This window comes from Haplochromis burtoni, unplaced genomic scaffold (genome assembly GCF_018398535.1).
Source record: "Haplochromis burtoni strain Fernald_Lab_line unplaced genomic scaffold, NCSU_Asbu1 Contig_563, whole genome shotgun sequence".
NCBI classification, from domain to species: domain Eukaryota; kingdom Metazoa; phylum Chordata; class Actinopteri; order Cichliformes; family Cichlidae; genus Haplochromis; species Haplochromis burtoni.
In genome coordinates, this window is record NW_024582924.1 from 154,268 (window position 1) to 170,946 (window position 16,679).

The 16,679-nt window shown below is 42.7% G+C and overlaps 1 protein-coding gene and 1 non-coding gene across 5 annotated transcripts; both read right to left on the reverse strand.

The window, feature by feature from the left end:
- Window positions 1-244: 244 nt before the first annotated feature.
- On the reverse strand, window positions 245-15,849 carry LOC102309820 (transportin-2). Of its 4 annotated transcripts, none has more exons than XM_005947928.2 (25): window positions 15,734-15,849; window positions 14,134-14,233; window positions 13,675-13,750; window positions 12,501-12,650; window positions 12,155-12,261; window positions 11,508-11,641; window positions 11,057-11,138; window positions 10,842-10,964; window positions 10,453-10,571; window positions 10,281-10,341; window positions 10,024-10,195; window positions 9,581-9,733; window positions 8,011-8,236; window positions 7,652-7,823; window positions 7,420-7,506; window positions 7,165-7,272; window positions 6,909-7,067; window positions 6,690-6,777; window positions 6,372-6,470; window positions 5,572-5,667; window positions 5,409-5,484; window positions 5,091-5,190; window positions 4,930-5,004; window positions 3,793-3,942; window positions 245-3,567 (listed from the first exon to the last, which is right to left on the reverse strand). In XM_005947928.2, exons 2-24 carry the CDS (start codon window positions 14,230-14,232, stop codon window positions 3,835-3,837), a joined length of 2,670 nt encoding a protein of 889 aa, XP_005947990.1. In that variant the 5' UTR covers window position 14,233; window positions 15,734-15,849; the 3' UTR covers window positions 245-3,567; window positions 3,793-3,834. The 4 variants fall into 4 exon arrangements, with proteins under 4 accessions (XP_005947990.1, XP_042070379.1, XP_005947991.1 ...); XM_042214445.1 differs by having other exon boundaries at window positions 11,508-11,667; window positions 15,663-15,839; XM_005947929.3 differs by having other exon boundaries at window positions 15,663-15,838.
- LOC121812390 lies at window positions 14,362-14,431 on the reverse strand. Its single transcript, XR_006053033.1, has one exon. It is a non-coding gene; the product is annotated as a small nucleolar RNA SNORD41 (small nucleolar RNA).
- Window positions 15,850-16,679: the final 830 nt, after the last annotated feature.

The following is a 16,679-nucleotide window of genomic DNA, read 5'->3' on the forward strand; positions in this document are numbered from 1 at the left end:
TTTTAACATGTTTTACTGCTTTGTGTCTTGTTTTATTTAATCTGAACAAGCCCCTAATTCAGTGATCACTGTCGGCCTCTCTCGGTTTTTATAACCACTGTTTGTTTTAAAGCTCAGTTCTTAAAGAGAGAGAAGCACTTTGAAGAGCTTCTCTCAAAAAAATGTTTTAGGGTCTTTAGGGACTTTGAAATGATGGTGGTTTATGTGATCATAGACAACAGAAAATTCTGAGTCAACTCAAAGCTTATAGAAAAAAACTTTTATTTTCCCCTATTCACAAAAATTAAATAAAAAGAGACACACCAGATTACATCCAACCTGCACCACAGTTCAGCAAAAGAAAAAAAAAAAGAAAAAAAAAAAAGGTAATACATGAAATTCAACTGCTGGCCTTGATATCAGATTGAAACAAAACTTCTGAATTTGTCTTCCACGTTCTTCCCTCCGGTATGCACCAAGCACCACCTTGTCCTCAGTACAACCGTGTCAAATTTAACATCATCAGATGGTCCGCTATAAAACAACGAAAACAAACTGTTCTTTAAATAAAAAGAATAAAAAGGAGAAAAAAAACTTTTAAAGTCCAAAAAAAATTTGTGCATTACAGCACAAAAACATAACATAAAAAACAAAATAAATAAAAAAAACTTCTCTTTTTTTTTAAAAAGGGAAAAAAACAAAACAAAAAACAACCTGTGGACAACTTGTATTTATGTATCAACAACATGGTGAGATGTGGCAAAGCTTTTTATTTTCTTTTAACTAATTCTTTGTGGCACAGGAGCTGCAAGCATGCTGGTGCAGCCTGTGACCAGCAGGGGGCCACCTCATCTCTCAATGGCTGCCTTCCAGTTAAAGCTGCACAGGATGCCCTCAGTTATTCACACTGTGGAGTGCTGCGGCTTAAAGTGGCCACATTAATTAGCAATAAACAAAACTACCAGAATTAAAGGGTTTATTCTAAAATACATAATCTACAGACAGAAGATGATGTGAATCCAACTTTGATCAGGCAGGAGCATGTGTTAGAGATGTCCATCAGGCCTCAGACTGATTGGCGACCTCCGGTGGCTAAATGTGAAAAACCTTCAAACCAGAAACTAAAAACATTTGCTGTCAAAGTAAAAACCGGGCCTTACTGATGCAACAATTTCTTTTCTGTTTTTCCCTTCTGTCCTTTTTTACTTTTACTATAAAGGGAACAGTTTCAGTTTCTGGTTAGTGGTGAACTTGGCAGTTTCACCAGCAGTGAGCAGTCTTCAATAGAAACTATGGACACAAGCCACCTGGAAGTAATCAAAGCAATTTCGAGGTTATCACTAGAACGCTGTATAAACCCCCTTTGTGACAAATTTCCATCTGGCAAACGCCAGAAAACACTCGTGAAATAGACATTTTTCCTCTAGCGACCGGAGGTTGCCGGGGAGACCCCTGACCGGTCTCTTGCCCTGCGTGGGTAGGATCTTAATCATCATCTCTGAAGCTTTTGTGCACCCTGTCCAGCTATTAACCACCAGGCAAGTGGCCTAACTTTACTCCCAAACATAACTTTTCGAGTAGGGCTGGTGTGAAATTATGTCTAAAAAGTACTCCTGGAAACACCAGGCAAACAGCCATATACAGCTCCATTACAACCGTCCACACCATGGACAGTGATGAGAAGATAAAGCAGAGTAAGATAACCAAGATGAGGGAACGTACTATCAGGACTCAGTCTGTTTATCCCAGGCATATCCTACACAGTATCAACGGGTGAATATATGGCAACGACAATCACTAGTTTGATCATAAGCTGGAGAAGTACCTTATCAGTCCAGCAGCGCGTTGCATTGCCATTGACAAGCACTTATAAAGGTGGGTCCCTAAAAAGGGACCAGCTACTAGAAGAACAAGAAAAACGAAAGGAGCAAGACCTGTCAAAAAGCATGCAACATTCATGACAAGGTGAAGCCTCGATGGCTCCAACAGCCATCACTTAACAGGAAGCTGTAATGAAAACTACAGGGGGCGAGGGGGGAGCGACATCCTCAGACACAGGTATGGATTGACGACTGCAAAAGAAAAACACTACAATTAAGATGTCTCCCTCCACTTACATCCTAATCAGTCCATTTTATAAGGAGCTACATTATAAAACTATGTTAAGAGGCCTCAAGTCTTACCAAGTCATCGTATCATTGCTTAACATTATCATTATGCTTACCTCGGCAAGCCGTTAACAGTCCTAAAAATCACTTATCAAGACAAAACGCTAGGTTTCAAGTTCAGTATATTACTGTATGCCTTACATTAGAAATTCTAAATTTATTACAAAAGAGAGAGAGAGAAAAAAAAGTGCATTTATACCAGTAAGAACCAATTCATTCTTGGTGATGTCTTATAGCTCTGTTTTGCAAATACTCTATTTAAAAAAAAAAAGAAAAGAAAAAAGAAAGCAGCAAATATGATTCTCAGCTTGCCTACAGTATTTAAACTCCTGTTGCAGTGTTGGTTTTTTCCCCAAACAAAAATGCGCACGGGTTGATTAAACCTGCCTATAATCTGCTCTTCGCACATGTGCGCGCTGCCTCCGTTTTAACTACATGGACACTGATTAGACAATATGCATGAAAAGGGAGGATAAAAGAACCACGCACGTAACGGCTTTACGTTATGGCAAGCCTCCCCGTTCGGACGACGACTAGCGCGATAAATGGAGAAGGAAAAAAACAAAACGATACAAAAACAAAACCCATTTACTCTAACGTGCATCACTTAAGAGGTGATCGTATGCCATGCAATATTTTGGTACTGCGGTGGTAAAACCTTAAGAGGACAGATGTACTGCATCTCTTTGCCTCCGACAAGGGAAGGAAAATAGCTACAAGCCTGAAGATTTTCAGCAACCAAGGGAAGAGGAAGTAAACGTGAAACGGAGGGAGAGAGGAAAAGAAGAAAAAGACCCATGTGTATGCACACGAAATGCTTTGATGATTTTTGCAGTGAAAGGTGCAAAAGAAACTGTGTGCACATTGTTACATAGTAAAAGCGCCTGTTTTTATTATTTAGCCTCTGGCACGAGCCTGTTTAAACACCTGTGTGGGGTATTTGGGACTGTGGCACCCTATGCTGTTTCAGATAATTCCTTTTTGTTTTGTTTTTAAAAGTGTACCTATCTGCCACCCCCCCTCCCCTCCCAGCCGTCATCTATGTCAGACTAATTTAAAAAAAAAAAAAAAAAAGAAAAAAAAAAAAATCGAGGAGGGGGGGAGGTCAAACTTGGCCTCCGTTTTGCCCTCACCTACCTAGAATCCCTGCGGTGCTGTTGGCGAAAAGTCACTTTTGAGCATTTTGGATTTAGTGAGGCGTTTTATCCGAGAGGTATGTGTATATCCCCAGTTTACCCTCCCCACACCCACCACCCTCCTCCCACCCTCCCTCAGAGAGACAAACAGGGCAACGGGGGAGGGGAAATGGAGGCTATCCGCAGAGTGGAGGGTCAAGGCCAGTCACGTCCCTCCAGCTCTAGTTTCTCCCCACGTTCTGGGCAGTGCAATGAGTTCCCCTGTTACCCTCCCCTTCATTAACCTGGGGGACAAGCAAACACAAGAACAGAGGAGACACTTTTAAACCACATCGTGTGAACAGATGCATGCAGAGCTGATAATGAAGCGGTTAAAGTGCGATTCTGGATCAGGAAAAATGATTTGGGAACAAAATGTATCATTGTTTATCAATGAGCTGGGTGTTTCATCACTTCCAGAGGAGGGCTGAGGGGTATTTCATTTGGGTGACATCATTTGGTGAACATACCTAACAGGTCAGTGTCCTGCGTGGACCAAAGGGGTGGCCGGGTTAGACGCCGTAGCAGGCTGACAGGCGCTCCTTCAACAGAGGAGGGAACTGCTCAGAGAACTGCTGCCAGTTCTCCTCTCCGACCTGGTCCTTGAAGCCATGCAGGATCTTGGAAAAACAAATGAGACTTGATAAATTCTGCAGCAGGCGTTCAAATCTGAAGGTCAGACTTTGTGGGCGAAGTCTTTCGCAGGCTGATAGCAGACTGTCTTATGGCAACATTAATGGTAGATTTTCTCACTGGGTTTCCGTGCTTGACAATCTCAGTTTGCAGCAACTGAAGCGAGATAACTTGATAAATCATAACGTGTTGCTGACATATTCAAACAGACTGGAAAATGTTAAAAGTCACCATAATATATGGAGGGGTGTCTGTTCACTGCAACATCAGTTTATGGTCTCAGTTGCTGGCTTCATGTGTTATTCAATACACAACACACTTGTTCTGACTGTAAAGACACTAAAGAGAGAGCTGTTCAGTTTTTTAAGCTAAAATAGCTTTGACATTTATATCACAAATAAACCAGCTAGTTAGCACTAGCTCTTTAGCTCCTCCTTACCGTCCAAATAAAGTCATGGACAGCATAACAACCACACGACGACAATCAAAATTAAAGGCAAAGTTTCATAATGGCAACCCACAAATTAATGTGTAACCTTAAAGTGGCATCATCCATTTTCAATATACAGTTTTTGTACATCTAGCTATGACCTTGCAACTGCAGCTGCATCTTGGGCCGAGCACCTAAAACTAATTTAAAGACCCCTCCACGATCTGGATTGTTCAAATTAGAGGCCTAATGTTTTAAGCTTTATCAAGAGGGGTTTCTAAGGCTACCATGGGTATTAAATGCACCCAGAATTGATTAGTATTATATTATAGTACTCATTATTGACTGATCAGCTTGACTTAGTGATGTACCACACTTCTCAGACTTCAAAGCCATCTGCACCATGCCGTCAGATTTCCGATGTCTGATTAATGATCATCATAGGTTGGTGACCCAAAACTACACAAGAGGGAACGTCTTAATCACAAACGCTGGTCCATCCTGCAGACTGTCACAGAAATATGATTTTTGATGAAGTATTTACCTTATAAAACATGTCCCTCAGGTCGTCCTTCGGGTTCACCCATGAGGCCACAGCATCACAGAAGAAAATAAAGTCCTGAACACAGAAGACTTGTTAACTCAGCACTTGCCAAAGTAGACCTCCCCTACTTCTCTAACCCCTTTAAAGCAATATCACCTTACCTGCACCACTCCTGCAGGGTTCACGCCGATCATCACACAGATTCCCCGGAAAGCCGAGTCCTTCTCCTCATTATCTCTTATATTCCTCAACGACGTGCACCTGTGAACAGGAGCAACGTGGCGACAGAAGAATGAGTTCAACTTGGGGGTTTTTGTTTGTTTTACAGCAGCTCCACTTTGAGCAATTTTTCAACTATTTTCAACTATTTTTAGTTTTTCAACTCTTTAAACTAACAAGTTAAAGAGTTTTTACTCATGCTGTGAAAGTAGAACATGAAAAAATCAATCATATATGGTAATATCCATACTGGGACTCACCATGGCCTAATGAAATGCTGCAGCTGTGGCGCCACTTCCTGAGGACACACGAAACCCAGCCTGCCGATCGTAATGGCTGCATAGAGCGACATAAAAGAAGTCTTCAATATCAGAATCAAATTTAAGAGACACACTTATCATCATTCTGTAGCTGATTGTTTACCTGTGTTTTCCAACAGAGTCTTGGGAGTGTTGGGTCTATTGATGATCTCCACCAGGTGTGGCAGCACCATACCCACATACGGCTGCATTTCTGCACCTGGAGAGCCACAAAGAAGAGGAGGAGGCAGTGAGCATCCTGCAGTGTGGATACAACATGGTAACGTCTCTAAGTGTGTTAAAGCCAGGAATTCATTGCCAATCAGGCACGAGACAGAATCGGACCTGCTTCAATCGAATAAAAAGGAACACGTGAAAAACCTAAAGCTGAAATATCAGAAATACCCAACACTGATTTAACTTTCTTCAGGGCTTCATTGGTCATAAGTTACTGAGAAGAGCTTTCAGGTCCTTAAAAAAAAAAAGAAAGAAAAGGGAGTGTCTGAACACTTATCAGCAATAAAACCATTTGCAGTTACCAAGCCCTTAAAACCTAAACAAGCCTTGGTGTCGTCTCTTACTTAAATTTAATAGAAAAACTAGTTTCTTACTAAACTATTAAATAAGATTTGTGAATAGTAAAAATCCATTTTGAGAATCAGGTTCTGAACACGTCTTTGATTCAAGTTTGTCTCAGCCAAAATATGTCGCCCACACTGAGGCAGAGTTTACAATTCCTGAACGTACGAGCTCAGACTGCACAGGCCTGCATGCAACATGTACTGTGAATGATCTGGATCAGAAAACATTATGGGAACAAAATGTATCACTTTGTGTCAATGAGCTGGGTGTTTCATCATATCCAGATACTGGGGGGTGGGGGGGACGACAGGAAAACCATCCACAATAAGATCTGTTACTTACCCATTTGCATGGAGATCTCCCCTATGGCCCAGGTGGCGTTGTTACACACGGAGATAAACTCTGGGTTCAGGTTGAGCCCAAGGATGGGCATGAACTCAGCTGGAGAAGAGAAATGGACACCAGTTACAACAATGATTCACAAACACACAGCTGGATATTCATTTCAGCCTCCTATTTTTTACAGCTCATCATTAAAGACATGAGCTCATGAGTGGCTACAACAATCACTAAATCTGGGTGTTCCCTGGTAATAAAATGAGAGGGCAGCTAGTAAATCAGTCAAAATGTGACAAAGTTGCTCTGATAACGCACGCTCACCAATACAGGGCTTCACGTGGAGGAAGCATGCCTTTGTTAGATCGCCCAGGAGAGCAAAGGAGCTCTGCCTCACCTCGGGCATGGTATCCTGCAGCAGAACCACATAACTTGGTGTTACACAGGGATCACAGAAAACTCAGGGGGAGAAAAAAAACACAAAAAAACAAACAGAAAAACTAGTTTTTGCATGTAGAAAAATAAAGAGAACTTCCACCACACCTGCATGCACTGGAAAAGCAGGGTCATGATGTTAGAGCGAGCCACAAGCTGTTCCACGTGTCCTCCCAGACCTTCAGCCAGGCCGCTCAGCAGATCCAAGGCCACAATCATGAAATCCTTGTCAGGAGCTTCATACTGGTCTGGATGCTGGTTGTACATCTATGTAGACAGAAAGAAAAAATGTGAATTTTTAAGCACCAGTTCAAGATTTAAAAAGACTCCACCACATTTATTCTATTCATGCTTGCTCTCTCACCATAGCCTGAGCAAGTGTCTTCTGGACTAATGTGACACAGCGCTGATAGACGGGCTCGCAGTAGGGCAGAAACCCACTTTGCAGGGCGGTGGCTACTGACGACAGACACTGAAAGACATCCGGACAGCACAGTTTTGTTTGGGTTTTCTTCTCCTTCCTCTAAATGACGTAAAGCATTTTTTCTTCGACATACTTGGACATGTCAAACAGAAAACAGGAAAAACCCTGTTTCTAAGCAGCGCTAAATTTACTCACCTCCAGCAGAGGGAAGAGATCCTTGTCTTCGTCCTTCAGCTCGTTCCACTTTGCAATAAGAGGGGGCATCAGCTTCTGAATGTACTCCTGAAAAAGCAACACAGTGGTAACAGCTCAGGCTTTCTGCAACAAATCAATGATTCCCTGTTATTAGTCTCCTCCCAAAGCTAAGCAACCCGATTGACTTGAGTAAATTCAAGACAAATATACAAGATCCAAATCTCAAACTCACAGGCTGATTGAGATGGTGACCCACTGAATCTGCCAGAGTTCCTATGGCATCATACAGGATGAGCAGATTCTTGTGCTGGTACTTCCCGAAAGCAAAGACCAGAGTGTCCAGAATGTAACTCAGATATGGCACCAGCTCTGTGCATGCCTCTTCCTCCAAGGTTGCAAATGCACTGAGAAAAAACAAGATAATGAAGGTCAATGCTGAATCTACACACACAGTCTTGTGGTCCAGGAATACCACAAGCAGGATGTGGATCAGAGTACAATATGGGAACAAAGTGTATCATTGTAAGTCAATGAGCTGGGATTTTCATCACGTCCACGTTAGAAGGGAACAAAGATTGCAGCGTGGCTCACCTGCAGGCGGCTTCCTGCACCTTCTTGTTGCTGTCCAGGATGCGTTTCAGGAGCTCCGTCATGAGCGGTTTGAGATATGAGTCGGGGGGCTGGGAAACCACCCAGTGTGCATAGCGACTCAAGGTCCAGCAGGCAATGGAGCGGACCAGGGCCTTTTTGTCACACAGACACTGGATGAGGTGAGGGATGAGCTCCGGCAGGTAGGGCACCATGCCCTGCATGCAGCCTAAGCACAGAGTGAAAGCACGAGTGAGAACGACACCAGACCTTCTGCAGTCAGCAGAGCAAATCTACTGATCCTAATAATCATTCGCCGGCAGTATGTGGCATAATGCAGCTCTTCCCTGTGAAATTCTGTCTCACACCAATGTGTACTTGCGATGTGCATCAATTTAGGCGTTATATCACGAGAAGACTGCACAGCTGATTTGCTTCAGAGGAGACGATACAAATGTAGGTTTCTCTGCTTTATGCCTCTTAACCAACACTCAGACTTCAGATCTCACTGCATACATGGAACAGAAGCAACTCAGTTCTGTTTTAGTACAAATCTACTACGTCACTTGTTGTAAACAGAAACCTCAATCGCAAGCTTAACTGATGCTTGCTTAATCCATCGCGCCCACTGCACTTCACACTGCTGAGGAGCAGAGCCTAACTCATACTTATTCAACCTTGCTGCAATAAAGAACGCTTCAGGAGCTCATTCCTACAAACTCTGTGAAACTAAACAACACTTCTTTCTGTGACAGGTTCATTCCGGCTCTCTTGCCAATCTGGGCAGTCATTAATCCATCTGCAAATCACTCTTTATTCATGCAAATTTAAAAAAATTAGGCTGAACAGTTTGTAAGATTGCATTTGCATTCCCCCTTTTGCTCATGAAACAGACCATTTACCTGCATGCAAAGCCCGACAAAACGTGATTGGTTATTATAACTCAGACATTCCAACACAGACATCACTTTATACAGATTACTTTTGACAGATGTGGTTCTGCATAAGGTTGGCGACCTAATTAGGCACCGTTGAGGGAATTCTAGGTATCAGTTGAAATGGGAAAGTACCAAATCCCAGTTCTGCATCCAAAAGATTTGAGAAGTCCCCTCTCTATGTTTCTGCCTCTTTCCCAATTGAGAAATATGAAGACTGCTTTAGCAATTTCAGAAAGAACAGTTTGACACAAATTACTTTTCCAATCAGGATTCACCACATCCGCAGATAATGCCAGTAACTTTGAATAAAGCATAGACGGCACTGTGGGGGTGATTTCTTAATCAAATCAGGTGTCCTGGTGATACCAACCCTGTGCTAATGAGGCATGACATTAGAAATCTATAATGTGTCCTTCAGAACACCAAGTGAATGTCTGCATGAACATGCAGACAGGCTTTTTGCACACTGCATATAATAAGGTTAAACCTCATTACTAGATCTCAACTAGGGACAGATAACTGTCTATGCATAAACTGGGAACATTTCAGGAAGGTGTAGCTCGGGTTTTTGCAGCTCTGACCACTAACCAGAAAATCTGTAGATTGCATGAAAAATGCGTGTCCTTTCATCTTACCCTCAGCTATGGCCCCCAACACCAGGATACCAGACTCCTTGATCACCCAGTCAAGGTGAAAGAGCAGGCCTTTCAGGAGAGGCAGGAGGTGGGGTAGCAACTCGTCACGGAACACGTTGGCCAGCACGTCCAGTGCTGCTGCAGAACATTTCCCTACATGAGAAAGAAAAGTTTGGTTACAACCTGACACCTAACCTGCCGTTTCTCTTAAATCACCTGAAACTACAGCAGGTTTAAGTTTTCTAAAAACTCACTGCATGTACTTCCTGAATGACATCCACATGTCCACTCACAGCTTAAAAGGTAATAGATCTGTGCTACATTTGGGAAGGGGCCAGTTGTCATATTAATACCTGATATACAACATAAATGGAAACCAAAGTACAACCGGTCAAGTCACTACACTCACATTCTGGCAAATAATGTGTTTCTCCACCACTTACGCAGATTCCAGTCAGACAGCGTGTCGTCATCGTCGTCGTCATCTTCCTCGATGTCCTCCCCCTCCTCCCCCTCGCCTCCTTCATGCTGCAAAGTGACCGTGCGCGACTTGTGGAAACGGGGTTTGATGTCCTGCTCGCTGTCTGGTACCGCCTCGTCCTCCTCCACGTCACCCTGGGGGAACGGTCAAAAAGCAGATTGATGGCAAAGAAGTACAGCTGGGTATCCCAAGCATTCAAATACCTACGATGGCACCCACCTTCAGTAGTATGATGTCTATCTCAGAATACTTCATCCCATTTACTAAGATAGGGATCAGTCTATATTAAAACAAGTGAGACAAAAGAGGATATCCTTGATTAAAAAAAAACACAGATGGAAATTCACACTAATAATAGGCACATACTAACAATATTTAACAAGCTACTCACTGCACTAGGTGTCCGGAGAGCACCTCTTTACAGATGGGTTGCTCTGCTAGAGTCAGCCAAAACTCACAGGCCTCCAGAGCCACGTTCTCGTCAGGGTCCTGGGTTCGCTGCAGCATGTACTGAAAAGCAGATGTTTGAGAATGGGAATGTGTGATCAGGTGAGTGGGAAGGGAGGAAAAAAACAAAAACCAACCTAAGAAGAAACTTGAGAGAAATCTGGATCAGAAACATTAGGAACTTGAGGTATCATCGTGCTTCAATGAGCTGGGTTTCTCATCACATCCAGATGGGCTCCAAGTTCCACATATTTACACGAAAATGTGGCGTACGTGTCCTTTTACTTCCACTGTGTGCTCCACAGCTGGTTATCTGGTTGTCCTAACACTCACCTGGATGATGCTGTGCATGTGGGGGATGAGGCGGTCGATGCGGACCTCCAGTAGCATGACCAGGGCTCGGCATACATTCTTCCTGACCTCAGAGTCCTCATCTGCTGCCAGCGCAAACAGGCTCTAACAAAGGAGAAGAGGAGCAAAAAGAAAGGAGTGTGAAGTAGGCACAAAACTAACACAGCAGCCCGACACCGAAGCACACACAAGCTCACCTCTATGAAAGTGTCAATGTTGTCCATCAGGGCTTGGGCTCGGCCGATGATGAACTGGTTCACGCAGGCTATGGCATGGGATCTGCAGAGCAACAAAAGCAATGATCAGACATTGTAGTGATGAAGAAACTGGTTCAAATGAAAATGCCTCAGATAAGAACCTTGTATAACTTACATGTGCCTTTCATTTAAACAGAAAACACCGGAAGGCTATAGGTCTACATAACGTAAAACAATAAATCTGCTAATAAATAAAGGAGTTATGAAAAGATCTGATCAGATAAGCACATTAAAACTCGCTTACATGCTCACAATGGTTCCTACCGTAGTATAAATATTGTAATGAGGAAGAAAACTTGCCACTGAAACCAATCGACACGACTCATAACTAACCATATACAGTCAGGCAAATGTTAGCATAAATCACACCCAGATTCTCTCTTTCTTGTACCTAATCTTGGGGCTGCAATGCTTGAAGAACTGAAGGAATTTGGGTATCATTATGTTGAGGGGTCTGTTCAGAGCGTCGCTGTCCAGCAGCTCCGATGAATCCTCGCAGATCTTCTGCAGTGCGCCAAATGAGCCCTGAGACACGGACATACACAGAGAAGCTGTCAAATCAAACGCAAACGTACAGGGACACAGAGGAGAGAACGAAGACCGCATCAGACAACAAGACCGGAGCAAACAAGTTCTGAATGCACTGCAAAGACTCTGCCTATCAGCTGAGAACATCTTTTTCATGTCAAGCACATGTGCGACTATGAAATCGTCATCATAAAAGGAACGACTGGAGATATTAGCTGCTCCAACACAGATATCACAACTAATCCTGCCTGATTTTCATCTGTTTTATTATTATTACTACTACTATTACGACATCTACTGCTCCATTTCAAAGTCCATGCAGAGCTATATCTGGTTCTTCTCAGGAATCATTTGCAAACTATGACTTTCCAGTTAGCCTTGTTGTGGCTGTCTGTGTGGGATGAATTCAAACTTATGTCTACTTCAAGAATACGCGCCTCATTCAATTGTCAGATACTTAAACCAGAGCAACTATCTAAATGAGTCAAATGCCAAACAGGAAGTGCAGACCTCGCACGTGTTGTAGTCCTCTGAGTTGAGCAAGTTGCAGAGCTGAGGCAGCAGCTCGGGCCATGTTTGCAGCTCTCCTTTGGAGGCAATAGTTGTGATCAGGATGCCTACAGGAGAAAACGCAGTTCAGGTCAGCTGTTCACCACTGACAAAGACCGCAACCTTTGGCCTATGCAGAAGCTCTGGATCAGACAGTATGAATACAAACACCTTCACAGACACTCAGATGGATTTTATGCATCATTTCCAGAGAGTAACATAAGGACACACAGGGATTAAACTGGTTACTCTGTGTGTAAACAGATGGAATATAAAGTTATAAAACCAACACAACCAATAAACTCACCAATGGTGGCACGAATGAGCGGCGAGGGATCGCCGATGTTGTTGAGGCATTCCTGCTTGATGAAGTCAGCAACGGCTGATGGGAAGTTCTGGTAGTGGGCTTTGACATTGTTCTTCAGTATCAGACCACTCAGAGAGCGAGTCGGCTCATCTGAGAAGAAGAGAGGGCAGTTAGAGACCAAGATGCCAAGCCATCAGCGTGTATTTGGAGTCTGATCACTACATCAAAGTGCACAACGTTTTCCACTACTCAATCCTGAGGACGTGTAATCCAACTCTTCATCTTACTTTAAAATCTGTGTGCCCTTCATTGTGGAATTCAGAGCAATCACTCTTAGTCAAAGTGGACGCAACAGTTTTTCTCAGTCTATTTCATATATAAACTCTTGCAAAGGTGGATATTCATATTCAAACTAGCTCCAAGTTTCAAATCATTAGATCAGCCAATCTAAAGGTATTCCCTGTGGGCCAAAAGACAGGCTTCAGGCTGCTCTAAGCACTCAGATCTCAGAGGTTTTTCCTACTCTTGGCACTCGCTCATGCCAGGAACAATATTATTTATACACACTCTGAACACAGAAGCACCACTCACCTATTATTATTATTATTTTTCAGACCTTCTGATTGTGAGGGACAGCCAATCAGAAGAAAGTCCGCTCAAAGAGAGCAGACTTACTCTAAAGGGAAAGGGATGAATGCAGAGCTGCTGCAAAGCCCGATGTAAAATCGATAAGGATTCATTTGAACTTTGAAGAGTTCAGGGCTGCTCTGGTAGAGGCATGAACAAATTCCTAAATTTTTACCAAATATAACAAATCTATATCCCTAAACTAAGACATGTTGTATCCAAAGCAACGGTGACAGCACGGTTCACGGTTCTATATACTTGTCCTGTTACATTTATTGGTATATAAATATATATAAGTGCTACGTTGATTAAGCAATTGATGCGTCACTGCTGTCAGTCTGTGAGAAGAGTACAAGTGGCACAATTCATTTTTTTGCCCCCTCACACAGTATAAACATGTATGCAAGGCCTCTGCTGGGAATGAGGCTCCAACACAATAAGTAACATTCGGTGCATCTAGCTATTACGTGCAACAGGAAGCACTAAATTCTCACCATAATGGATCAATGATCTGAGGGACATAAGACGCACGTGCCAAACTACTCACCTTCAGTTTTGAGTCGTGTAAGGACAAAGATGAGATAGTTGTTAAAGTCAGGGAACTGGTTGAGTTGTTCGAGTTTCTGAAGTGGCAGTTAAGGATCATTTCACTTTCAAATCACCCTTTTAGTCTGAGCTTTACTTGGCTCAGACTGAAAGGGCTTCTTATAGATTACTCATTTATGTTAATCGCACAGATGTGATGTGACATTTCCTCCATCATGTATTTTTGGTCAAAAATATACTGTAAGTGAAGAAAAGTAGACAGTATAGATGCACTTAGTCCTTAAAGATGACTGAGGTGTCATGTCACAGTTGCTACCTCGCCTTTGCTCTCGCAGCTCCTACAAAATCCTCAAACACTTTCATTGTTATACTACATTAAAAGCAATAAAGGATCAAAATTTAATTAAATACCATTAACCAGTTTTATTATGCACACTCAGAACAGACTGAAGTAGGATACTTGTTGGACAGCTCTCTGTGTGACTGTGTTAGGTGACTGGGAGTCTTTGAGCAGCTGTAGGACCTGCTGAAGTCCCTGCTCATCTGGCTGCCACTCCATCCTGACACACACACACACACACACACACACACACACACACACACACACACACACACACACACAAATTAATCCACATTTCTCTTTAAATTCAAAGGAAAATATTAAGAAACACGTAAGCAGGTGAGGTCTCTGGATCAGACAGTATGAATACAAACACCATCAGCAACAGGTCAGATGTTTTTTAATGCATCATTTCCAGTCGACATGCACGTATATAGTTGATATAGACAAAAAAGAAGGATGCCTGTACATAGAAGAACAAATCTCCACACAGGAGTAATGCAATGGACCTGAAACTACCACAGGATGCCAATCACGTTGTACATTTCATCAGATGGTCTTCTGCTGGGCTTTTATCCAATCAATCACTACTTAAAACAAGATACCTCTGCTTAATGACATGCAAAGTTATTGGAACCCACTGAGGGTTTACTGTAGTTACTTAATGCATGCATGCACGAAACAGCTGAAGGAGAAAAGATCAGTTCTAAAACAAAACCGCGCAGGTGTCGGTTGGGAGCTCTCTGGCCGCCTTCATAGTGGGTTAAAGGGTGAAACGACCCGGCGGCACCGGGACTGGTCACCCCCCGTCAAACACCTAAAACCCTAATTGCAGCATGCGGCACAAAAACGAGGACATCAGACAACAAGACCAGCTAAAATCTCTGTGACCCGGCTTAACTGCTCCAAGTTAATCCTACCCCCATCCCCACCCCCACCCCACCCGGTCCTCCGGTCTGAGTTGCGGAACCGCGTTGCGCTTCGATATTTTTTTTTCGCTCGAATTTCAACGCAATGCCGTAACACGTGGGCCCGAGCCGCGCGGTTAGCCCGTTTTGGGAGGTAGAGGGTCACACTCACTCAGCTGTGGCTGGTCAGAGTGAAGAGGGGGAAAAAAAGTTGTCAGGAAATGAGTTAGCAACGAAGCAACGATCGCCATGTCCGGCTCCAGGCTCATAATCATGTGGTTTACCTTTACAACATTTAGCTTTACTGGCTAGTTTTCTCCAATTATAAAATCCATTATCGATTAGCTCGTAGACTGTTTGCGCTATGGACAGCTGACCCCACTAATACCCAACCTGCCCTTCTTGCTAGGGCCTGGTCGACAGGGCAGTTCCCGGCTGGAGGCTCACAATGTGGTCGGCATGAAAACAAGAAAATTCTGCCGTTAGCTATCCAAAGAAAGGGCCGAGCTGAGCAATTATTTTGCAGAACAATAACAGCCATGCGGTCGTTTTAAACATAGCGGTTAAACATAAGGATGTCAATCAGTATTGGGTAATAAGTAGGTGAACACGCTTTGTAAGCAGGCGCTAGCCGCTAAATCGTCAGGCATCGGAGTTCGACTCACTCTGCTAATGCTAATACTGCTAGCCAGGCTAATGCTATTTAACTGAAACTTGCTTTGATTTTGTAAAACGCCTTACCCGATGAGTAGGAGTGATCGAGGTATTAAGAATTCGTTGTTAAAGTGCAACCCTATTAGGAGTGTACGTACAATATTAACTTGAAAGTTGAATAATCAGTACTGGGCCGCTCTTCTCTTCTTCTTCGTAGCGGTTCCTCTTGTTCAAATGAGCACGCCGATTGAAATTGACCCTTGGCGGCTTCCGTCACACATTTGACTGACTACGCGAGATTTGTCGTGGACTGAAAGGCAACTAGTTTTACTATCCATATTTGGTTAAACATAAATAAAAAAAAAATACATTATTATACAAATACAATAACAATATATAATACCATTAATAAATACTACCGCAAACAAAAAATAAGCATTTTGTTTTAAATAAACGTTGTATGCACACAAGTTTTTTTTAACTAAAAATGGAATTAAAGACGACCTAAAAGATGGATTGTGCATTAATTAGGAGTTAAATGTAGAAATAAATGTAGTATAAATGTAGTTAACTGCACAGAAGTTCGTTTTTTTCTTTCCTTTAGGCGTCAGCACAGCAGAACATCTGCCACTATCTCACTGTGTTCCAAGCTCCCCTGTCACACCAACCCTCTGCATTTCCTCCGTCACTACATTCACAGATCTTTTCTGTGGTCACCTTCTTAGCCAGATCCATCTTCAACACCATCCTTCCTCTGTAAATGTCCAAAAAATCTTAGCCTTGTGCCTCTAACTTTGTCTCCAGTGCTGTCCCTCTAATCTTGTCCATCTTCACTTATTTTTGTTGTTGCTACCATCTCCAAACAGTACATGATAGCAGGTTACTACCATCTTGTAAACCTTCTCTTTTGCTCTTGCTGCTATCCTTCTGTCATAAAGCATCCCTGACACTCCTCTCCACCCAACTCTGATCTTAAAACTGCAATCATAATCCAAAATATACTTTTAATCTATCTATCTATCTATCTATCTATCTATCTATCTATCTATCTATCTATCTATCTATCTATCTATCTATCTATCTATCTATCTATCTATCTATCTA